The 24,251-nt window shown below is 49.7% G+C and overlaps 1 protein-coding gene across 15 annotated transcripts in view; it reads right to left on the reverse strand.

Annotated features, from left to right (window-relative positions):
- The window catches only part of Ndae1 (Na[+]-driven anion exchanger 1), a 63,248-nt gene extending 50,749 nt beyond the window's left edge, over positions 1-12,499 (reverse strand). For 14 of the 15 annotated variants that reach the window (XR_003113171.1, XR_003113170.1, XM_025300530.1 and 11 more), the window contains exon 1: positions 3,710-3,973. Coding sequence is in view for 12 of the 15 variants with exons in the window: in XM_025300530.1 (XP_025156315.1) it covers positions 3,710-3,774 (65 nt within the window). In the remaining 3 variants the exon portion in view is untranslated. Of the gene's footprint in view, positions 1-3,709; positions 3,974-8,584; positions 8,820-12,151 lie in introns of those variants that run through there. The other variant, XM_025300531.1, reaches the window with a different exon arrangement.
- Between the last annotated feature and the right edge of the window lie 11,752 nt (positions 12,500-24,251).

Genomic DNA, 24,251 nt, shown 5'->3' on the forward strand with positions numbered 1-24,251 from the left:
TGACGTAATTCCGCGCACGTGCGACTTAAGCAGCTTTTAATAAACTTCATAAGATCGATAATAAAGTTGGCCAAATAGCCAATGTGGAGGAGGTACGATAAACAAGTGTGATGACATAAAGTCAACGGGGATTGCCGTATCAAGCATCCCCTTACTTTCCTTTCAGATGTCTAAGACAATTTCTTTCTCTGTATTATTATTGGCTTAAATATAATAGCTAAGTCACCAGGCTGTCTCCTTTGATCGCTTTCATCGTGTATTGTCAATAAGTCATATCCGTGGATATCGGAAAGGCGAATCTTGGTATCCAATCTCTCGCAACGTCTTATATTACGCTGTTACGTAAATCGTTTAGACGGAAGATAGCGAGAACACGCAGAATCCTGTGCAATTTTATAAAGCGACGTGCGCAAAATAGACCGGGAGACCGTTTCATAGTTTATAATATCTTGGGAGAGAGAGAGAGAGAGAGAGAGAGAGCGAGTCTCACAAAGTGGGTGTAGCGTCTCGTCGGCAAAGCGCGGCGGATGGAAGCGCGCAAAGACTAATCGATTATCACTCTAAATACCAGTGGGACTCTCACGTACCCCCGGCGCATTAAAGAGGTCAAAGGTTGACTATCCCTGGACCGCTCGTTACTTTCTAATAGCTTCGCTCTTTCTTCCCCGCGAAAGAAACATGAAACTTTGCGCGTAATCTCTACAACGAGATACTCTTTCCTCGTCAATGGTGTGAAAATTTGTATGTTCATGTCAATATCACACGCATTCTCTTTCTCTCTCTCTCTCTCTCTCTCTCTCTCTCTCTCTCCTGAAATTTCCATTTATCACTTGTCCAGCACGCGACAGCGAGAGCGTTATTCGCCGTTTCCCGTTTTGTTAAAATTCACTTTTCGATCTCTATCGTTGTTCCGTCAGAAAATTTCCAAGCGCGAATGAGTTTTCTCCTCATAAATTTCCATGCGTGCGTATTTGCATTTCGGTCGTTTTCCCCGCATATCTCTCGATTATTTTCGATTAAGGAATATTTGTGCCAAGAGCTTTCCCGAAAATTTTTCATTTCACCAGTTCATCAAATATTTCAATTTTCTCGCGATAACGAGCGCAGAGAGTGTGTTTATCGAACGCGTGGGCCGAGTCGCCGTATCCTATCCGCATTTAGCGGTGCTTCTGTTGTAAGGAAAGAACATTGGAATGTTCGTTTGTCTCCTTTCTCGAGATTGTTTAAAATCCGCGCGATTCGACGCGTCTTTCGCGCGAACTCGAGCGAGCACAAGCCGACACGCGGGTCAAGTGTGATTCAGAATCTCCTCATTTGTTTTTTACGTTATCTTTCCCCGTTTTACTACTCGTCGCTTCTCTCGACCTCTGAATCCGATGATCTCGGCCATTCGCTAGTAGCGATCTATAGATCCTCTAGATCCATCGGGAACCACCAGCCGTGTCGCATCACGCGCGTCCTTGACTCGAGCTAATCGCCTTCCGCTTAATTAAACGTTACTTGTCGACTCGATATGTACTTTCAAATTCTCGCCGATGTCCCGTTTTATCTCGGCAAACAACTCTCACGACGACAAAACGCGGCTGTTTTACGGCAATTCGGCCCGATTATTTCGAAAGTAACGTGGGCGCGCGACTTCGGGGAATCCAGACGGTCAATGTATCGTCGCGGAAGTCGTGAATTCTTGATGTATGTGTGTGTGTGTTTGTGCGCACGTATGAATATGGCCTGAACGACACGGACTCGATGCTACAATATTTGGATGTTATTCTGTTTGAGGCCAACCAGATGATACCGGTCTGTTATCTAAATCGAAACTGATAATGGCGCATAATAAAAAGCAATACAATAATGAGTGCGTGCAACAATGTGTGCGCGTGCATACGTGTACGTGCAAACAACTTGGACTCAATAACAGACAGATGTCATACGCATTTGTACTTCGACGCAACGCGAAGTTCAATTGCTCCGTCGGGAATAATTTGGAGTTTGTTTTTCTTTTCTCACGCGTGCACGCGTTCGTTGTTTGCTCGACGCGATCGATCCTTGTTGCAGCAAGGACGATCACCGTGCTCGTCGTCGTCGTCGTCGTTGTCATACGGCTGATTAATTACCGCTCCGTACCGACGTTTCGTTTCTGCGTATCTTGCTTTACTTTTTTTTCCTATAATATATAATCGCGAATCGATTGATTAACGTGACATACGAACAATCGGACTGACGGAGGACTCACGCGCCGCGCGTTGATTGTCGAATTAGTCCGGAATCGCCGGGGTGGGGGGGGGGGGGCGAGGCGATTCCTTTCTGCTCTTCTTTTTTTATCCGGTTCGCTGCCCTGATAGCGATAATTGTTGTACGTAGAATTGAGTACATGTAAAGCGCAGATAAGGGAAGCCATGCGTCATTTGGGTCAAAGTGCGGGTCAGCTCGTGATCAACCGGCGAGGCGGTCGACTACGTATATCGGGGCGAGTAATTGTTCCCTCGTGATTTTTATCGGCAGATCGTGCAGTGCGCATGAAAAAAATTCCTTCAAACGCGGCCGACCGAGTGGTGGTGTTCGCGTTGCGCGAGCCGCGGCGAGGACTCGAGGACGGGGCGCGGCAGCGCCGTCGAGAATTTAATGTCTCTCGTGCGGCGAATGCAAGCGCGCACCGCTGATTAGTGCGTGCAGTTGCCTCGATTACAAATTGCCCGTTGTCGATCGTTGAATTTTCCGCGACGTGTATTTGTTGTTGCCGGGCGCGCACGACATCGACTTCTTGTCGTCGCCCTCGCGTCAGGTCCAGCGCGATATTTTACGACCGGCTGACCGCCGCGATGTATAATTTATTCCCCTATATTTACACGCAACGGCCGGCGGCAATGAAATGCACACGCGCATCGTGCAAATTGATTGAGTTTTTCTAAGGTAAACGGCGGAGTTATCGGTCGAGAAATAATATTGCAGATTCGCGACGCGATGATTCTGCGATTCGCGGCGCTATCGATGCTCCGTAGGTACCGGGCGCGTATTTTTCCCCCCTGTTTTTCTCTCTCCTTCCCGCCGAAGAGAGGCTGAGGAGGAATCTCCTCGGGAAATCTCGTTGACGTACGTCGGCTGAATTTAATCGAAATATTCCACTTGTTATCAGCATCGCGATACCACGTGTGTGCGGAGTACACTTTTTCAACGTTTTCACAGTAATCGCCGGAGAACCGACGTCAGGTATATCGAGAGTCTTGAACAAACAAATCGCGATCCAATATAAATCCGATAGGATACACGATAATGCACACATTTCACTATCTGCGACTGTGTAGTGTGGGGTTCCGAGTAGTTAAAGTCCACGCGCGCGATGCAAATTAATACACACGACGCGTTATTAATTTTCTATCAATCGATTCGAGCGATCAGGTGTAACACAGCAATGATCAATTTGCATTTTCTCCTCTGTAACTTTCCAAACGAGCATCGCGCCGCGCGCGCGTTTTCCTGTTAGTGAAATTAATTCCCGTAATTCTCGTATATCTCGTGTGTGCTCTCTCTCTCTCTCTCTCTCTCTCTCTCTCTCTCTCTCTCTCTCTCTCTCTCTCTCTCTCTCTCTCTCTCTCTCTCTCTCTCTCTCTCTCTCTTTCTCGTTAGCTCCCATAGAAAATAATACCGCGCAACGGTCGTATTAAATTACAAAATTGCTTCCTAGACGCGAATACCGCGAGGAAAATCGTACTTGTGGGAATGCGAAATTTCTCGGAGCTCCATCGGCGGCTGTACCCGAAGGGACTGGGCATTCATGACCTCTGACGAGTACACAACGGAGGGTACACCTTCGGCCGTAACTTCAGGCGACGGTGGTCCTCATAGCGGAATCGCGCCGCTCCACGAGTAAATAAAGAAGCGCGCGTGGGTGCGAGGATGTGTGCGCCCGGTCAACTTGAGTTCCTTCTTCCTCCTGCTCTCTCGACGTTTTCTCTCTCTCTCTCTCTCTCCCTCTCTCTCTCTCTCTCTCTCTCTCTCTCTCTCTCTCTCTCTCTCCCCCCTCTATCTGTCTCTTTCTCTCCTCGTCCTCCCCTTCACTCTCACTCACACATACGACCACGTACGCGCACGTCCACGCACCACGGTGCACGTCGGCGGACTGTTTACCACCGTCGCCAGAGGCCAGATGTTAGCTTCCGATCGCGATCCTCTCCTCGGCATCACCGCGGTGGCCGACGATCGGCCAGTGGCTGCAAGCAGTCGTTGGCTGGCAGAGGCGCGGAGACAGTCGGACGACAGTCATCCGGTGATTCTGATAAGAAAACTCCGCCCAGATAGCGCCGAGATACTCTTCGGAAATCGGGTTAGAGGTTGTTACGCGGGGGGGGGAGAGAGGAATCGTCATTCTGACACTTCGAAGACGATGAGGATCGGAAGAGTGACACACAGAACGAGCAACGTCGCCGTCGGCCTCGGCCGGCGGTCGGCGCGTGATCAAGTTTCGGGCAGAGATAAAGGGGGAAAAAAGAGAGAAAAACGAAGTTTTAGCGGCAAGCCGACGCGTTGTGCTCGCGTTGCGATTTTCACGTCGGCGCATCGACGAGAAGTTGATCTCGCGTTTAACGAGAATATTTCTCGGTATGGCTACGTCGACGCGATGACGCGCTTAGTATTTTTCGAATCGGAGAGATGGATCATGCGGCGCGCGACGGCTAAGAAAATATTTTGTCGGTTCTTGTGGGAAATTTGTATGACGCTCTCAATTCGATAATCGTGTTTGCTATTCGGACAGCGCGCAGGTAACAGTGGATAATATTATTTTACGTTATTTACACACAATATACACGCAATATATACACTAGAGTCGTGGTGATACATCGAGTTACGTGACGTAGCTCTGACTGCAAATAATACGGGGGGAGCAGTTTGGGCCGTTCTCGACGACCGATTCTTTTTCCCTCCCTCGTGAATTCTCTCGTTACCTCGTTTTTGTTAAGAGTTATTAAATGAAAACTTTCATTACGTGAAACAAACTCGCGTAGTTCGGTGGGCCGTGAGGCGCGTCGAGTGCGGAGCGCATGTTTTTCTAATCACGCGGCTAGATATAGCACGATCGCGTGTGTCGGTGTATGTCATCGCGTTTATCGCGTTACAAACACGCGCCTTTTATTATACAAATCACACTCGGCGAGCGATGACGTTGGCGCATTGGAAATCATTATTACACCGTCGTGATAATAGGTCGGACGTATCGGGGCGAGGATACGCTGCCGTCTTGTACAATACAAAACACACGCGCGCGCGCACACACACGCACACACTCACGTAAATACAGCAGCGAGACTGCAACATTAATGAGTAGTTTTGAAGGAAGAACGGACTCGCATGCTGCACAGTTCTGCTCTAAAGACACGCAGCGCGTGCTTTTCGTGTTTACCGCGAGCAAACACGCGAATTATAAAGTCTCGTTACAAGTTGCCGAGTAGGATGATGATTTCGCTCTCGAATGCGATAGAGTAATCTGTTGCTAAAGGTGAAGACAGATTGGGAGAAAAAAATGTTTGATCCGTGCAGCTGCAGTAACATTTATCCGTAAAAATGCGATTATTTTGCAGTGCGCTTAGTTTGTCACGGATGTTGAATATTTTCTTTATCTCCTTTTCTTTATTTCGGATAGACGAAAGGCACATCAATGCCGTTGTGGGATGATATCGCTGAGTGGCTATTACTGCCGATCAGTTGAGGATGTTGGTTCGCAAGTGGCGCGCCTATCTCATAAATATTTAAACGTTGCTATGAATATTGAATGTAGTGCTATACAGATAGCGGACTACTGTACCCGCGAGAGACCGATGAATTTGTTTAATTGTGCATCACGCATCTGAAAAACGTTTTATCGTGTATCCGTGCACACTCACGAGCCGAAGAAGTCGATGCGAGTTTCTTTGCAGCAACTGTATAACTAAGTATTTGTGAGGAGTGTCCTCGGCCAGAAGAGACCGTTCGAGTTATAAAGTTCATCTCAGCACGTTTGATTGCGAGGTGGAACTCGTTAATGCATAATTGCATGCACAAGCACACATACAGGAGATTTTTTATCACACTACAAATATATCGGCACAAGTGTGCGCAACAGCGAATTTGCGCTGATAAAAGTATCATTCAATCGTCCTCTCGATCGACGTTATTTATCGACGCTTTTGTATTTTCGATGACAATTCAATTCGCGCTCACGGCGGACCCGACGTTACACGCGAATTTTCGCAACGGCGCGAGAATCAATGTTCGCCGGATCGAAAAGAGTATCTGCTTCGGAGGAATTCGGCGGGTTTATCGCATTTCTTTCCACCTCGCCGCTCCGCCGCGACGCGGTCGCTAGGATAAGAGTTCCTTATTATGCAAATCCTCGGGTCTATCGCACCTCGGGATCGCTCGCTCTTTTTCCACGGAAACGGCCGGCGCGAACCGGCATCAACCGGAGGCAGCTAGTTGACGCCGATCCCGGGATAATTCGGCCGTAATTAGGCGCAGACGCTTTCGCTCGTCAGATAAAAGCGAGAGGGGAAGGTGTGAACGAGGTTTTCGGCGTATTATCGGCGGCTCGCGTTTCGTTATCAGGTCACGACAATCGATGCGTGAAGAGAACAGCGCATGGCCGCGCAAAGGAACAGCGGGTTATCGCCGTTGTTGCGAGACTCAACCGGAGTAGCACGACACGCTGTCTAGTAGAATCGAATAATGCCGCCTGCAAGTGCAGGCGAGTCGCATGTGCAGCGGGCTATTGTGTCGCGGTATACAAGGTGCTTCGCAATTACGTTCTCTGCCTGTCTTCCTATTTCTCTCTCTCTCTCTCTCTCTCTCTCTCTCTCTCTCTCTCTCTCTCTCTCTCTCTCTCTCTCTCTCTCTCTCTCTCTCTCTCTCTCATCACTTCTCTCAGATTGTCAGACGATTCTCCTCTTCTCGAGTCTTCTTCGTTGGAAGGAATATTACCGTCGTGGTAGAATCTACCCTCCTGTGTATTTGACGTCACTTAGCTTGTCGGTTTAATCGTCTATTGGCACGCATCGAGAAAATTCAGAAGAACAGCCTCTGTAATTAGGAGAGACGGCGTGCGTGCACAAAGTAGTCTCGCGTTGCTTGATAAGAGTGCCGATGAAATGTATTTTTATCAAAGAGTCTCGCGTGCGTTGTTGATTTTCTCATGGTGGGAATACCACGCGAGACCTCGTGCATCTCCGAAACGAATGACGCGACCTCTCTCTCTCTCTCTCTTTCTCTCTCTCTCTCTCTCTCTCTCTCTCTCTCTCTCTCTCTCTCTCTCTCGTGATAAATATATTTTTTTCGCTAAAACGCTTGTAATGAAATTTCCGCTACGCGATAAGATCGCGACCTGTACGCAGAGCAAGGTTAAATTGTCCGCGCGCGGAACTTCATCCCGGCGGATGGCTCTTTAAATCTCGAGACGCTAAATATAATTAAATTTTCGTGAAAACCTTCATTAAAGAGGGCAGCTCGGGCCTCTCTCGAGCATATTCTATTGGCCTCGCGCGGCGTGTACGAGCGGGAGGAGTTTCGCTCTTTACAGCGCGAACGCGCGCCTCTCGCTCTGATCTGCTTAGACACCGTGGACCTTTTTAGAGCCAATCAGTACGCACTAAAGACTCATAAATAGTGTTTCATGTCTACCGACGGCACGATCTCTCCTCGTCCGGCGATAAGTTGGAGCAAAAGGCTTGTATGTCCTATAAATTGCACGCGAGCCTAATCTAACGTATGCCGGCGCGAACGTGAACATAAGATTACGTTTGATTTCAGGCTGGAACGATGCGTAATGCGCTTAGCGGTAGTCGTCAAATTTTTCCGTAACCGTCAAATGACCCTCGTGATGAACGCTGCGCAATTTCGTTTCCCGATAATGCGCGTCGCTAGCGTGTACACATCGGGGATTGATTGCAAATAGATTTATATTCTTTTTCTTTATTTCGTTCTACGTGCGTGTCTTTCTCGCACTTTCAGGCATTTCTGATTACACTGTCCGGTGTTCCTTTTTTTTTCTTAATTTGTTTCATGCTTATTTCTTACGACTCTCTTTCCAAAAATGTAGGCGGAAAAGATTGTTTTACGTGATTCATATTAAGTATCTTCATCTTTTAGGGTTGATTCCGTTTTAATTTTTATTCTGTCGACACGCAAAATTGCTCTCTCTCTCTCTCTCTCACACTATATCTCACATCTATAAAAAATATTTCACGTGAATTACTCGATACATTTGCAACCTGAATAGGATGTAAATTAATATTTTAGAAAATTAATTAACACACATCGCGTGTTCTGGAGCGTGAATAGCTTCGTATGCGTCTACGTTTATATAACGCGAGTTTTTGTAATAACGTGCTTCGGGCACTGCGGACGGTGAAATCCCCTTGTTTGGTGCTGAACAAACATCAATAACAATGTCATGGTAATGTTTCACTTGTGCATTATCACTCGTGCGTATACGTCATGCAACCAGACGTTAGCGTTTACGACTAAACACGAACGGCATTAGCGCACACACACAGCACGCATACGCACATACACATTCAGTCTCTTAAAACTTTATTCGTACACATGTAGGTGTACTTACCTCCTGATTTACCAGCAGTCTCGAATGCACCCTGGCCGTAACTTCCTTTCTTTTCCGATGCGATCACGTCCTATCAGACAGTCCACATAACCACACGCAGGAAGTCGCACTTTATGCACGCGGATAGGAATTGACTCCTTTTTTCCTCCCGACAAGATCTCGATCACCGGCGCCGGTAGTCTTCTTCGATGTTTTTAATTAAAACATCCGTGCGCGACGTCCCGAGGATTTCATACTGCAAGAGATTGAAAAAAGTCAGAGAGAGAGAGAGAGAGAGAGAGAGAGAGAGAGGGCGTAAGTTTCTTACTTAAGGAACAAACTTGTCTCGTTCTCGAAACAAGCGGGCGAAGGGGAAAAGGGGGAAGTTAAGAGGACGGAAAGAATTAAATGAAATTATTTACAGCAGCGGGATGTAAGATGTTCTCTTATCGAAACATTTGCGTTAATGTGAGAAGTCAAACTGAGTAACGTCGAGTAACGTCGAGTCGAGTTTAAAGACGGGAATTCGATTTGAGATCGTTTCGATGTAGAATTAGAAATTTCATCGAGCAGGTTCCGAGAGTCGCAACGGTGCAAAATTGCGCGTGCTGATTGATCCCGACGTTAAAAATATCATCGTGTTGATCAATGCCGAGAAAAATATTCCTTCTTCTTTATTCTCCTGGTGTCACATCTTGCGAGAAGCTCCATCCCGCGAGAGCTTCATCGCGGATACAAGATTAATGAGATTATTTTCGGGCCATTCGTTCGCCGCGAACCACACAGAGGAGGAGTCTCGCTTGCCGTCGAGAAACTATTAAGATATTTCGATATAAACGAACCATCTCCGTGTGTTCGGAGGTATAACGAGTTCGATAACGATCGTGGGGGTCTCCTTTGAGACCAGCCTCGTCTGAATCGCGACTGAAACGGAATCCTACGTAAGGACGTTAACGAAGAGAAACTGCCGTCGAAGGCGGCAGGTCTCAAAGCTGCGACCTGCCGTAGACCTGCGCGCGTTACCGGCGGTTCATCGACGTTCAAAGTCGTCACCTTGACCCGCCGTCAGCGACACAGCGGTCGCGAATGCCGTCTATAAAAAACCGGGCGTTACAAATTCATGAAACCTTCGCTACATCCGTCCAATTGCACCGCGGCTGCCGCGCGATCGGCCGGCTGATCGAACGCCTCGCCCTTCGCCCTCGACTTGTCGTCAGACATAACGGAGGGAGTCGAGGACTTTCTTTGCGATTTTCACGATAACGAAGCGTACAGACAGAGCAAAGCACACTGCCCACGCCGGCGTGATATTATATATACTTTGTGTGACTGAATGGGTTTTATAAATCTTTCCACAAATTTGTCTTTAAGCTTGGACGAATCGGTTAGAAACGGTCTCGAGTGTTCCGGGTAATTTTCCGAGCAAATCTCGCTCGAGTCTAAAGACATGATCGATGATCGTTGTACGCGCGTGTACGTATTGTCGGAAGCCCGCGACGTTTACCAGCGAGAAGGGGAAACCCGCTAACACTGGATTTCAACCCACTGCCATGCTCGAGAGATTTTGCCGTGCGACATTGACAAAAACACGCGGTTCTCACAAGGGTTTCTCCGCTCCCTTCCTTTTCATCGGCAACTTCGCGAGTGTCGCGTGCTGACCGAGTCAGCAAAGTTTCTCGTATGTACCAATTGCGCGATGGAATAAAGGGGAGAACTCGAGTGCTTCTGGATGCAACGTTGTCGCCGGGCAGGCCATCGCGAAATTACCGATCCGTGCAATCCCGCTCGCTTCGTGATGCGCGCGACTTACACTTGTACGTATTGCACCAAGATAGAAGATAGTTTCGCTCCGAGATTAAAAGGCGATTACACAAACATCGGGTAGGTAGGTAGGATAAGAAGATGAAATATATTAAATGGCACGAGGAGGGAGAAACATTTCGCGGAAAGAAGAAGCGGAACTCGCGGTGGCTTTAAAAGCCGCAGCGGTGCGATAAGCGAGGAAAAACTCGTCCGAGTCGCTGAACCGAGTTCAGCGGCATTTATCGTCGGAAAAGTTTAGTGCACCCTCGCCGAAACCCTCGCGTGCTCGGGCTCCTCGGGGTCGCGGAGGGCACACGACACGGCACGACGATGCACGGCATGGCGGCGCGTAGTTTGTTGTGACAGATTCGTAAACCGCGACGTCGATTTTCGAGCTAACCACGACGACGATAACGACGACGAAGACGGCAGGTCTGCAGAAATTTTACAGAGATACCGATTTTACGCGATGTCGATACATCGGATGCCGATAGTACGCGAAATCGGGCGAGGTCAGGCGGCTTTTAGGAGTAAATATTCGATACCGACACTTCATTGTTTCCCGATAAACGGGCCTCTGCAACGTAAACGAATCATCCCCGATCAGCCTTTGCTTTTTGGAGCACGAGCGAGATATTATGAGAGTGCGAGGGTGAGAACGAAGCCGAGGGAGACGTTTAACTTTAAGCCGAGTGTGCTTTACGAACGTTCGGGAACGTTTCACGTTGTTAATGCGTTCTTGTCCAATCAAAAATTCTCTGCAAAATGTATCCGTCTCTTCCACTCAGCTTTCATCGCTTTTGTTCGCGCCGCTGAAACCACCCTCTTCGGAGGAGTCCGCTATTTTTCATTGATTATAGATTAAAGTCTTTTTGTTCTCCCGCCTTTTCCCCCGAGACACCTTGTGTAAATACATAATTATATGGCGGGTGAGAATAAAGTTTATTTTGAGGAATTCCCGACCTACCGAAAACTTGACATACTTTAGGGAAAGCTTTATATACTTCAAAGCTTTGTTTGCGCAGTTAATATTCTATAATTATCATCTTCAAAATAAAAGTTGTAGGTAACCGTTATCACAGTTATAACAGTCGTCGCGAGTCGTATCGTTAGTACATAAAGCACGTGCAGTTAGTTACTCGACAGGTGTTCAACTTAGCAACAATGCGTGGGGGGGGAAGGGGGGGACGGGGGCGGATTCCCGTTGACTTTGAAGCAACGACTGCGAGTGTTTGAATTAAATTTCTCTTAAACGGATGTTTACGGAGTCATCGAGGCGAAGGTGTAATGAATGAGTGTCATTAATCTAACGTCCAACAGCGGAAATCGCGAGTTCGGCCTCCGATCGCGAACGCTGTCTCCATAGGGTCGCGCGAGGTCAAACACGAGAAGGGCTGCTAATGTAGGACAATGAGTTCGGAAAGGGAGATGACATACGCACAAACGCACCCTCGCCTTGGAACGAGATCACGATAATTCTCCGCGTGATCTCCCCTTCAGGGAAGGTGCTTCCTCCCCTGAATCGATCTTAATGAGTCCACGGGTCATCGTCGAAACGACGAACATCGACGAAAGAAATCGACAGTCTTAATGAGAAAAAGAAAAGGAATATCGCGCGAGACTCTCTCGAGCGTGTCGCGAAAGCGCAGAGACGACTTCTTAGAAAAAGAAAGATACATCCATCGCAGACGGCAGGGAAAGCGAAAGGAAACGCGGGAGGGGAGGAAGGGGTTATATGATGCAAAAGACGTGACGCGCGAACGCGGAGCAGATATCGAACAGTACCTCTGTCCGTCGTGCGTCGCGTATCCTCTCGGATGTGTCACAGGAGGAAGTTGAGAGAAAAGTGCCTCGATCGGACAGGAGTGGGTGAGACTTGTCGCGCGCGAGATCCAAGGATCGTCCTGTCGCGCGAGCAGCCGAATGGCATCCTCTCGGGGCGACTGAGGAGAAGGTAGAAGACAAGAGGAAGGACCGGTCGAGCCGCGACGACGGACGATGTCCTCGTAGAGACAAGTGTCTCGGCGAGTCCTTCGGTCCACGAACGGCCGACGACTCTCGACGACGACGGCGACGACGACGCGATGGAGAGCGTGCGTCGCGTGTCCGCGGCGCGAGAGTACTGCTCCTCGCCGAAGGTGGAGGCGCCTACACGCTCTTCGGTATTGATCCACGTGGACGACACTCCTCCTCGCTCGCTCGCTCGCTCGTTCGTTCGTTCGTTCGTTCGTCCGTTCGTCCGTTCGTCCGTCCGTTCGTCCGTCCGTCCGTCCGTCCGTCCGTCCGTCCGTCCGTCCGTTCGTTCGTTCGTTCGTTCGTTTGTCTCTCCGACCAGCCTTGTCGTCGCTGTTCGCAGCATCCACCGGCATCCACGACAACCACCATCGCGGCGATCTGTCGTGTGTGTCGAAGTGACGACTTCCACCCTGCGAATCTGGGGATGCGCTCTCTGGGGATGTTTTCTTTTTCTTTCTCTGAATCTCCCCTCGGCTCGCCGTTTGGAAATTGTCACGGCCACGGATGGGCGGAGAAGAAGCGAGGTGAGGCGAGAGTTGGCAGGCGCGATTCGGCGACAGGGTTCATGTATTTCTCCCTCCCCCCGTCCCTCCCAGTGAATGACCGGTTAATGCTCCGTGCGTGCCCGAAAGGTACGCGCTTCTTTCGCGTGCGACGCGCGTCTAAGCACAACGGATTGATTGGTAGAAAGCATGTGTGATAATTCATGCAAACGAGTCGTCGTTTAACGTAAAAGAAGCTTCCGAGGTGATTCAATAATTCGTACGATAATTAGATGTATGATAATTGGATGCTAGTCGGTGTTTTGCATCGATATATAGAACTTTTCATTCGCTTGGAAAAAAAAGTGGAACAGGAGATTATTAATGACAGCTTTTTTTCTCTTTGGAATATATACGGGAAATGAGGCATTCCTCAAGATTCATTTCGATGTCTCGCCGCACCGCATCGATTTCGAGCCAGCGAGATCCTGCGAACGGCTACGGGCGGCTCGTAGAATTCAGATTACGCTTTCATTCCGAGATAACACTCGAGTTTGATATCCGATTTCGGCGAGATACCTCCGCCAAAACTCAAGAGGCCGCGTCTTCTACATACATACATACAAATAATCCACACGTGTACGTTATAAAGTATTCAACGCTGAATTCGGGTGGCAAGCACCTCCGAGAAAAAAACTATCTCCGAAACTCCTGATCTCGAGTTCGAGGGTGGGCTCGACAGGACATTGGCGCGGCAAGGATGTCTGAAGGTCGTTCGTTGCTCCCGGAGCCTACGCGACGACCGAAGGTTAATTGCCTCGGCCTTTTTCTTGCCTTAGCTCGTAGTTCGACTCGTAGGCGGACTCGCGTGCAGTCGTTCTGTAAATTATCGAAGATAACGAATTATCGTCATCACCGGTGGCACTCGGTTGCTTCGAGGAGCGTGCTCGAGGCGAGTATCTCGCGGAAAATATGCTCTCGCAAACGGCATGTCTTAAAAATGAGATGTCACTTTTCAGACAATCGCTGCTTCCGTGTGTTTTTCCGAGCACGCGAAAAACAGAATCTCCGATTTACATCGCGTACATTTCTCCAGCGTAGCCAGCGGCAAAATACCTTTGCAGTAACCGTTCGTCTCGCGACAGCAATTGGCTAAGACAGTGCCCCGGGACTGTTACGTAATATCGGTGTGAAACGGTGTACGTGTAAATAAAGAATCCTCGTCATTAGCTCCGGAGAATTACACCCGAGACGGTCGTGATACCGGCAGAGAGATAAAATTAGCTCGCGATTGAGTTATAAGATGTTCCCTCCAGCGCGTCGGATACTTTTTTCTAATAAAAAAACACTTCGGTATCTCCTCGTGGCAGCGAGAAAAGTCGGGAAAGTTGATTCCGACGGAACGCCGCTCTCTACCCGGGAGAGAAAAGGGGTATCGTGTATTTATTCTTCCTATTTTTGCGGGGCGCGCAAGAATGGCGTAACTCGACACTACTGTCCTCGGGACAAGATCGAATGCTTCGCAGGAAATTCTACTACTTGGATAATGCGCGTCGTTCCTCATGCGGGGATGAAATTCTCCAGGGCAGCGTTTCGGATCGGTTATTGCGGGATGTCCGTGCGAGAAAGGAGAGACTGTTAGCTTGGAAGCGCCGTGTCCCAACTTTGCCCGAGGACACTTCGTTTTCCTTTGTGGGAAAATGACGAAATCCGCTTGTCGCGTTGATCCGGCATGGAATCTAAGCAGTCGAACGTTGTGTTACTCGTAGAGTAATTTTACTTTACTTTTAATCGCAGGCGCCAACGGCCAATTATATTTGTGGGATGAGCCCGATACAATTCGTGAAATTCGTAGCCCGTTGCTGTTGCGTCGGCAAATTCGTCCGGTTAGAATAAATCGATTAAACGCGGCTCGACATTCAATTCGTTTGCATTTATCGTCGTTGTACGGTTGGTTTTTGAAATTTTTACGGATGTACATCTAACTGCTCCATCAACTTTTTCGCATAGTTTATTTTAAAAACTGCATAAAATCGATACGCTTCCATACCTTGATATGGTATATACGTTGTAAGCAACAGCTGCTGGTTATTGTGTGAAAAACATACTGAGAAGGAAATTGTGGTCAGTTTCAAAATTTCCCAGCAATTTTCTTCATGGTAACCAGAAACTCACCCAGCGCTGGTAACTCATCCAGCTGGGAAGTCTTCGTGCATCGATACAGCAGGTTTCTCTTTCTCTCTCTCTCTCTCTCTCTCTCTCCGTTATAGCGACGGCAGTTATCGTACGAACTATTGAATTATTTAAAAAACCTTGGCGTTGAACGATGATTTGCGGCTATCGGTAATACGTTCAAACATTAGTTTGTATCTGTGCTTTATATTAATTATATATCATGTCGATTTTATAAGCGTGTCTATCGAATGAAGAACAAGAACGGTAGATGGCGGTACTGTCTCAATAGGCCTAATAAGAAAATTATTCATTACGACGAGAAAAGTTAGCAGAAAAGAAACTGAGAAATGAACGACGACTGTGTCAGACAGGACAATTTTATCAAATTTTAATAATTACCGCGGTAGTTACGAGCGGAAAATTGTTGAGGAAAAAGAGAGTTATTGCATCTTCATGGAAAATTGATGCAATTAGACAACATGTACGAAAAAAAAAAAGAACGGCAATTCTAAATTCATATTACATGTCTTTCTTCGTAATTCCCGCTTTGAGACACTTTTAATCCCTCAATTGCCGTGTGATGAGTCCATTTGTTCGATCACCGGTACCAATTAACAGCTATTGTTGCCCTGCGAGACACCGACGCACTTAATCCTGACGAGGGTGACCGGAGATTAAACCGGTCGTTCGCACACGAGTCTCTCTCCGAGAGAGAGAGAGAGAGATAGAGAGAGATAGATAGAGAGAGAGAGAGAGAGAGAGAGAGAGAGAGAGAGAGAGAGAGAGAGAGAGAGAGAGCGAGAGAGAGAGAGACAGAGATCGGTATCCGTCGAAAATTTGCTGAAGCTGTTAAGCTGTTAAACGTAGATTCCCTTGAAGGGATCTCCGAGCCTCCTCGGTCATCTCTGCCATCTTAAGGAAACAATTGCACGAGTTTCTCGCCTCGTGAGTGACGCGCGAAGGTTCCCGCTCCCGGGGCCTAGGTGGCTGCGAGGGCCGAAAGAATAACACGGAAGCGAGATCGGGGGATGACTCCGGGGCTTCGACATGACCCGACGACTTGACAATCAGATAAGGAAGCGTGGTTCTTCCACTGACGTTTCCTTTGTTTGAGAATCGAGATAAGGGACCCGCGAGGGCCGCAGCGTGGAGAAGACTCTCTGTTTAAGCACCGGCAGGAACAAACCCGCCGCACCTCCTTTCCTCTCTCGTTCACATGAGATGCCAAATATCATCGGGTGTATCGCGCGTGTACGCGCATCTCCGCGCTTCGCGCCGGCGGCCACCTGCGAATCGAGCCGCACGTCCGTGTCGTTATATTGAATAAATAATACACGGAAAAGGAAATCGGGCTCGAACAGGCCTCGGGTCTTGGCTTGACGCCAATTTCGTCGCGCACGCACGCTGCAGTCGAGTCGATTCGGATAGAAGTCGACGACCTGACGCGGAAATTTGAGCTACACAATTTGGCGAGGTGAATGCGACAATTAATCTCTTGTCGCTCGCGCAAGTGCATCGCAAGTGTCGCGCAGAGTTAACAACAATGTCTGGTTGATTGGTACCAAGATGATGGGGCCAAGTATGTCGGGTCTTGCAAGCTGTACTGTAATGAAAGTTGCGATCGATCGATTCTGACTCTCTGTCAGTGTCCCTGCGACGCGCAGTCTTCTCCTTCGCTTTTCCTACCGTCATTTATCAAACCTTTCATTTGCCTTGAAGATACCGAAAGACGACGGCTACCTCCTCATCGTTGTAGCCGCGGTCGGGAGGCGTGGTAATTCATCGTTTGGTCGATATTCGCGAGATTTACGACACGCTCGCTGATTAATTTTCCTCACGATGAGGACCTCACTGAACTCTGACGCGGCGTGTTAAGCTTGTTGATGTAATTTAGCCGCGTCTGTAACGGTACGTGGAGCTTAGGAATCTAAATACTTAAGTAAATACTTGGCCGTGATGCATTCGGTCGACTTTCGGATTTGCTTCGAGCTTGTGAAGTTACGTGATATCGAAACGTGAAAATTAACGAGAAAAGAAAAAGAAACACGGATCATGACGGCGCGATCATTCCGCATCTAGCAGAAGAGATTAGCGTTCGTTAGCTGAATCTCTCCGTGAAAATCGGTGTCTTCGCGTTGACGATTCTCATATTTGCGATGCACTCGTGCGAGCCGTGCGAGCCTGAAGCTCGCTCGAATGACGTCGAGAGGCACCGTACAGTTTTCCCAGCCACGTTGCCGGTAAATATTTGCCAGAAGGTGGAAAAGAGCCCTCTTAGAATTCCACCGGCAATCGGCGCCTCAGCGTTTAAAATAACCCTCGAGGGTTTAAAGCTCCTCGAACTTAGTCTCTAAAATCAACAAAGACCGTAATGAAATAATCCCTTAAAGCATATCCTGCACCTTCGATCTTATCTGCGACGAATTTCGCCAATACTATGACTAGTGCGCGTTGCAATATCTTGTTGCTATTTACGGGGATATAGATAAAAGTTGAATACACGAACATGGTCTGAAGTTTTTTCGTTTCAATATCAATCCAAACACTATGCTGAAATAACAATAGCGACGATGTTGTTGTAGTATTGTCAAAGGAAGATCAATGTAGACTCGTGTAAAACATGGATGGGTGATCTAGCGAAGAAAGTTTCTCTATCTCGTTGTTGAATATAGCTCGGAGGGTTGTATTACGCGTCGGATAATCCATAAATCCGAGAGAGTAGTTCTTTTCAATCGCAGGTAATAACGGCAATCGAGAGCTCGGATTTCGTTCCCAGGACGAACACGCGTCCGTGCCGCACGCAGGATTAAGCAATCACACAGACCGATGGTTCCTTGATAGCGATGCTAATGTCGGGTCGAAAGGGTCTTAGCACGCGTTTATGGTCCTTCCGTTTGCTTAGGCAAATCGAAGACATTCGCGGCCGAGAAGGGCGAGCGTATATATATATATATATATATATATCTTCGCTGTTGGAACCGTCAGCTCGCAATAAAAACTGTTACAGTGGCATCCGATCCCTCGAATGATTAAGCCTACCTGTAAAAAGGACAAGTTTCCCTTTCAAGACGAAGGTACACCTGACCGTTGCCGCGGATCGGCGGGAAGAGAAAAAAATCGGCTGGGTTACCGTGAGATACCGAGTGAAAATAACCTTTTGCTTCCTCGGTAAATACGTTTATCACCACACAGCGCGTCGACTCTCGATCGGAAGTGCGAGTCCTTAGAAATCAGGTGAAAGCGATAACTTAGATAAGTAGGAGCTTGAACTTTAGCGAGTAGTGACTTTGGTGATATAACGTTGTCGGCGAAGTTGCCGGGCAACGCGTTGCTTCAGAATCGAATAAATTCTCTCTCTGTCGAGATATTCCGCCTTCGTCTCTGAAAATCGCGGTCACTTGTTTTTACAACGTCGCGCAAAAAGTATCGTGCGAGATCGCGCGCCGAGTCCGCGGGCTGCTTGCTACTCGCGGGAACGAGCGCGGACCACCGCGGCAGGATGAACGGACTATTAGAAGGTCGGAGGTTTCGACTTTGATGATCGATGACGGTGTGCGTCTCCGCGTGATGTTCGTGGCATTATACGGTACATGAAACTGGGGGAGCTGGGGGCCGCGGCGTGTGCCGGTCCATACGAATCGATCTCACGCTCCCACAGTTAGCCGGGCGATCCGAATCACGGCGGGCGATTATGAAATTCTGTCACAACATCCCGTGCGCCTAATTCGTCCCGATCGTCGTCGTCGGCCGATCGGTCGTTCCGGACCGATCGGTCACTTGAATTTTCAAGGAGATCCACGCGCTGACTCACCTCCGCTCTCCGCGAACTGTAAGAACACTCTCTCTCTGGTGTCACAGTAAATTTGTACCCTGCCGTAACTTGCTCCTGTCTAGCTCGTAAATTAACGAGTATCACCGGATTTTAATCCTTCGCGTCGATGTGTGCGCGCGCGCGCGCGCGCGCGTTCGAGCTCGACGCGATGAATTCGATATCGAACGTTGGAGAAGTTGCAAAATTGTTTCCGAGGAAAACAGAAGAGAGGAGCTCGGGTCTTCACACCCGAGTCGAATCGTTGAAATCAGAGTCCAAAGTTCCCAGACTCGCTACTTTGTACCAGACGCAGAGCCGGAGGAACGGAGGGAGGTGCGTCCGCTTGCTCTCTCCCTCGGAGAATCCAATATCAATGGCAAGTGGAAGGCCAGCATGCGAAAGGCGACATGTGTCCAGGCCCGTTGCAAATTACGGGCGCAAAAAGGGGATTATTCCGGGGCAGCAACACAGAGTATAAAAGCGGATAGGCGCAAAAACGTCGTGCTCGCGCGAGCACGCGGGCGCAAGACGAGAGAGAGAGAGAGAGAGAGAGAGGAAGAGGGGGGGAGGCCGGCGGACGATTGGGGAATCATCTCCGTCGCGCCCCGTGGCAAAACGCGCGTCCGTGTTCCATTATCGCCTAATTGGATGAAGATGCACATCCCTTTGTCCCTGGCGGACAAGCCACAAGTCCCGAATCCCGGGCCCGCTTATACGGCGGCCCGGCATTAGCGGCGCGATCCCGGGAGGCAACCGCAGGTCGCGTTTAATTGTTTTGCCCCGAGATAATTGGGGGAGGGGGGCAGTGGGCCGCTGATTGGCCGTTACGATGACTTAAGCTTTCGCGGCGTTTAAGTGCCCCATTGTTGCACGACATCCCCGGTGATGACGCCGGCCGCGAGAGCGAGAGGCGAAGGTGCGCCTTAAGTAAGAGTTAATCGCTACCAATCCACCTTCGTCCGGATGCCAGAGCCTGATGCTCTGCCTCCGCCTCGGCCCCGGGGTCGTCATCGTCATCGGGTCCAGACAGATCGCGGACGAGTTCCGTTGCGTGGACTCGCAAGCAGCGATTTCTCACGGCACGAGCGCGATGGAAAGAATTCGGGGATAACGGCCGACGGGAACGACGATGACGACAATGGGAGGAGATCGCGGTTCTCGAGAAATATCTCCGGCGATTTCGATGTAACGATCTGCATTTCTGGGAGGGGGGAGGGTGGATCCAATCGCGCGTAAAAGCACCGTGGCACAATGGAACTCTGGGACATTAGACGCGCGACGGCACGTGTTGTTTGTCTCACAATGGACACTGATACCGATCGAGATATTAGCGTTTTCACAAATGCGGGCCGAGCGCTTCTCCTCACGTGGGAGAGAAACAACGACGTCGAATTAGTCGCAAGGATTGCGTCGTTAACGTAGTCGCTATAATAGGATTGAGAGGATCCCAATAACACGCATACAAGGCGGAGAGGTATATAGACGCGCGCACGTGAAGGATCACGCTCGGACGAGGGGAAGGCTAAACGTGTCTGGGAATACAGGCTCGTAGGCACAGGTACAGGTATATCGGAGAAGCATCGACGTGAGCATCGCCGGGGCGAGTGGCCTCCTCGACTCCGCTCTCGAGGGTTCGCACAACTCGCTCAAGGGGGCTTGAGCCGCGGCTTACGTCCAGGCCGAGTTGTTTAAGCGGTTGTACAAATAGAATACAAAGCGCCGTGCAAACAGCCGGCTAAAAGGTTTGAGTTGTAACGCGCTCGAACGCACTTCACGCAGGCAAACAGATATCAGGACTGTCGCCGATCCGCGCAGGCTTCCCCGGCCTCTGTCTCTCAGCCCGCGATCGCAGCCGCCATTTTCGGTTATACCTGCTACCACGAAGCTGCCAGCCGCGGCTCCTCTACTCCCACGTCAAGCGCACCTGCGATAAGCTGTGCGCAAACCGTGAACAAAATTTCCCGTGACTCCGATGAGATCGCGCTCTCTCGGCGACACCGATTCTAACGACTCGCCCGGGCGGCTCCGGCCCAGGACTTCCTTCCCCAACGTTTCTCGCTAGCCTTTGTGGCTAGCGAGCTGTAGCTCAACTTGGCGCGCACTAAATTGATCTCCTTCGATTAACGAACGGCCGCTTCGGGTCTCTTCGCGCCTATCGAGAAACATGTACAATTTGTGTCGTCGTTGAACATTCTTCGGTGCGCCACACAAGACGTGGTGGTACCTTCCATGGCCGCCAACCCTCCTAAGGCTCCAGATTCCTGATCTCGAAAGGTTTTCCCCCGGGCGGGAAGGGCGGGACACGCTCTGCATGAACGTGAAACCGACACTGTCCAATTTACTTCGCATTTTCTCCGGACCGTCGCCGGACCGACTTTCGCGCGACCGAGTTGACGAGTAATCCGACTCGAGCCCTCGACAGTAAGATAGTAATCCTCCGGGACGCGCGCCCGCGCGCGCGGGCGATTGTATCCGCGGCTACTTGAAAAATAACACGGCAAGCACGACAACGGCGGAAAGTGAAGATCGAAGACAAATCGCTTACGCGGCCGAGGAGTCGAGGGGATTCCTCCCGAGTGTTTTTCAATTAATATAAAAGCCCGCTCCGGGCCCGAACGAACGTCCACGTCCAAGGAGGAGGGGGCGGAGGGGCGAAAGCTGTGAGGGCACGAGAGATTTACCTGCGCGCTTGAGAGGTGAGCCGAGCCTCTCTCTTTCGAGCGGAGCAGACAGGTAGGTGGATACGGGAACGACGGCACGATCACTAAATTAAGCTGGATTAGCCTAATCTGGCCCCGCGGATCGTTAATTAATGAGGCTATTAGTCAGCGACGTTGACTATTAATTCCGGCGATAGTCATGCCCCGGCGATACGTTATGGCAATATCGTGTATTTGTCACTATCGTCCGCCTCACAAATTGGTTACAGCGCACCTGGAATGTCGTGCACCTCTTCGTGTTTGTCCTCTTCTTTTTTCCTCCTTGCCCACCCCCGCCTATCGTTGCCTCTTTCCTTCTCCCCCCTCCCCCCCCTCTCTCTCTCTCTCTCTCTGTGTGTGTGTGTGTGTCTGTCTGTCTGTCTGTCTGTCTTCGTTTGTCTTTTTCTCTCCGAGGAACTTTATCTCTTCGGTTCTTGTCATCTCTCTTCTTCCTCCTCTCTTTTTTTTTCGTCCTCGTCTCACCTCCTCTCGTTTACCGTTTGTTCGAACGCTCGCGCGCTCTCTTTGTCTCGCTTTCCTTTTCTTCTCCCTCTTGGTCCTTTTTTTGCATCCTACCGAGTACCTGCCACCGAGTCGTTTGCATAGTGGTGGCGAAGCGTCGATCGTTATCGTCCCTCATCAACGTCGATCCGCTATTAATTTATCGCCGTGTCGCGCTGAAAGTGAACGATGCTCTCTCTCTCTCTCTCTCTCTCCCCCCGAGAGAGCGGACCACACTCGGAATACCGGTCGCGCGATAAATTTATGTCCACCGACAATCGTTTAACGGATTATTGATTTCTCGGCCGATGTGCGTCCGGAGGCGCTCGGTGCCCAGCACAACAGAGTGGAAACAGCGGACACTTTGCGCGCGCTGCTCCGCCGAGCGATTAGAAATTTAAATAAGGATTACCGGCTCCCGTGTTTTATCCATTCATTTATGCAGAGGAGTGTCACTTGCAACGAAGGAATTCATCAATTTCGTACTGCGCAAGTAATTGCACGGGAATCTTGCGCGCGATGTGCCGCGCAAGCGGCCGTGATCAACAGCGCCGCGCTGTTTGTGTCGATCGCGAGCAATTGCTGCGATCTCTGGGAAATCGCCCGTCGCTGCGGGCAAATACCACGTTCCACCACACCACAAAGCGAGATCGAAGCGCGACGCGCACCTCGGAGAGCGGGCATTGTGCGCCGTGGAGACCGCGCCGCTTCATTTCCACCTTGTCCGGGGCGCGGGCCCCGGGCGAAAAGAACACGATCGGGAGATCGAAGATCATTCTCCGCTACTTGGAGATCGTCAATGCCCGGATCTCTATAAACGGCTCGAGAGAGACGATCGTAGACCGCGCGCAGCCGACAGCATGACAACATCATATGGCCATTCATGGTCAGGTAGACCCCACAGGGGTTCGACGACGGGGCCGGCTGTCGTCGGTTTGGCAGTTTAAGAAGAAGGGGAGCCTCCCCTTCGATCCGGATCCTAACTAGCGTGCATCCGGAGCGACGAATATGCGCGCTGAGCGGGGATCGCGCGCGTCTCGATATTCGCTCGCTCACCTGTCTATGACAAATTCGGGAAAATGTCGGTGGAAGGGAAAGAGTCTGCCGAGAGGACGATGGACAGTAATTGTGGCGGTAACCGCGATGGAAAAGCCACGGAGGATGGCTAATTCGGAATGTCGGCCGGCATTCTACTCCGTGGCCGGTCGATATCGGACGGAAGTGAATTTGCGCGAAAACTGCGCGCTATCATTTCGCTCATTCTTTGCGGTCGCCGCTATCAGCGGTCGATCTGTTGTCATTTTGTGCGTAACGTCGCAGAGACACGGGATGTTATGGTGCGTATCCCACTTTGCGTCTCACGTTTCTCGCTAACAGCGAGAACACCTTCCCAAACACGTATGTGCCTTACACGACTTGGCACAATCGTTGACTTTTGGTAGTTTCATTTGCGAGCGTAGTCGCAACGTTGCTGCGGTCTAAATAGCTTCTCCGGTGGTTCTCCGTCGCTGACACCTATTGTCCGCGACCGTCCGATTGTCCGAAACGTGTGTTATTAATTGTTCCTTTCTACGAGTTCGGTCACACACGATCTCGTTGCTTTGTCATCGAGAGAGGCATCGACGTCGATCGCATCGCGTCTGCGTGGAATTTGACGAATTACTCACGATTTCTCACGCCCCTGGAGAAGGAGGTTTCCGTTGGAAAAGCGCCTACGGAGCGAAATGTTGCGCCCATATTACGAGCGCGAGGCACTTAATTATCTTTCGGGAAAGAACAGAGAACTTCTTCTTCGCCTAGGTGGCATTAGCATTACCTTGCGTGTTACCTACCGCAATGTCCGCCGATTCGCCACGGTCATGCACACTCTCGGCGATCATCGGGGATCATCTGTTGTAAACGTCGGTGACCATTTTGTTGTGAAACATTTCGAGGCAAGCACAAATTCTTTTGAAAAACCTACACAGCTAAGGATCACGTATTTCGACGAGATTTTTTAAGGTAGACTTCAGAGAGAAAGACCGTCCGTTAAGGAAAAATGATGTATTCATATGTCACCCACGGGGAATTTGAAGTGGAAAAATCGACATTCTTCTCAGATGGTTGTGTCTTTCGACACCAAGTCGACTCGTTTCAAAATCACACTTTGCTTCTGAAAATGCATTCTCGTAAAACCGCTAAGATTCTGACGAGTTATCGGG

The sequence above is a fragment of the Harpegnathos saltator genome, unplaced genomic scaffold (assembly GCF_003227715.2).
Source record: "Harpegnathos saltator strain DR-91 unplaced genomic scaffold, Hsal_v8.6 scaffold374, whole genome shotgun sequence".
In the NCBI taxonomy this organism is placed as follows: domain Eukaryota; kingdom Metazoa; phylum Arthropoda; class Insecta; order Hymenoptera; family Formicidae; genus Harpegnathos; species Harpegnathos saltator.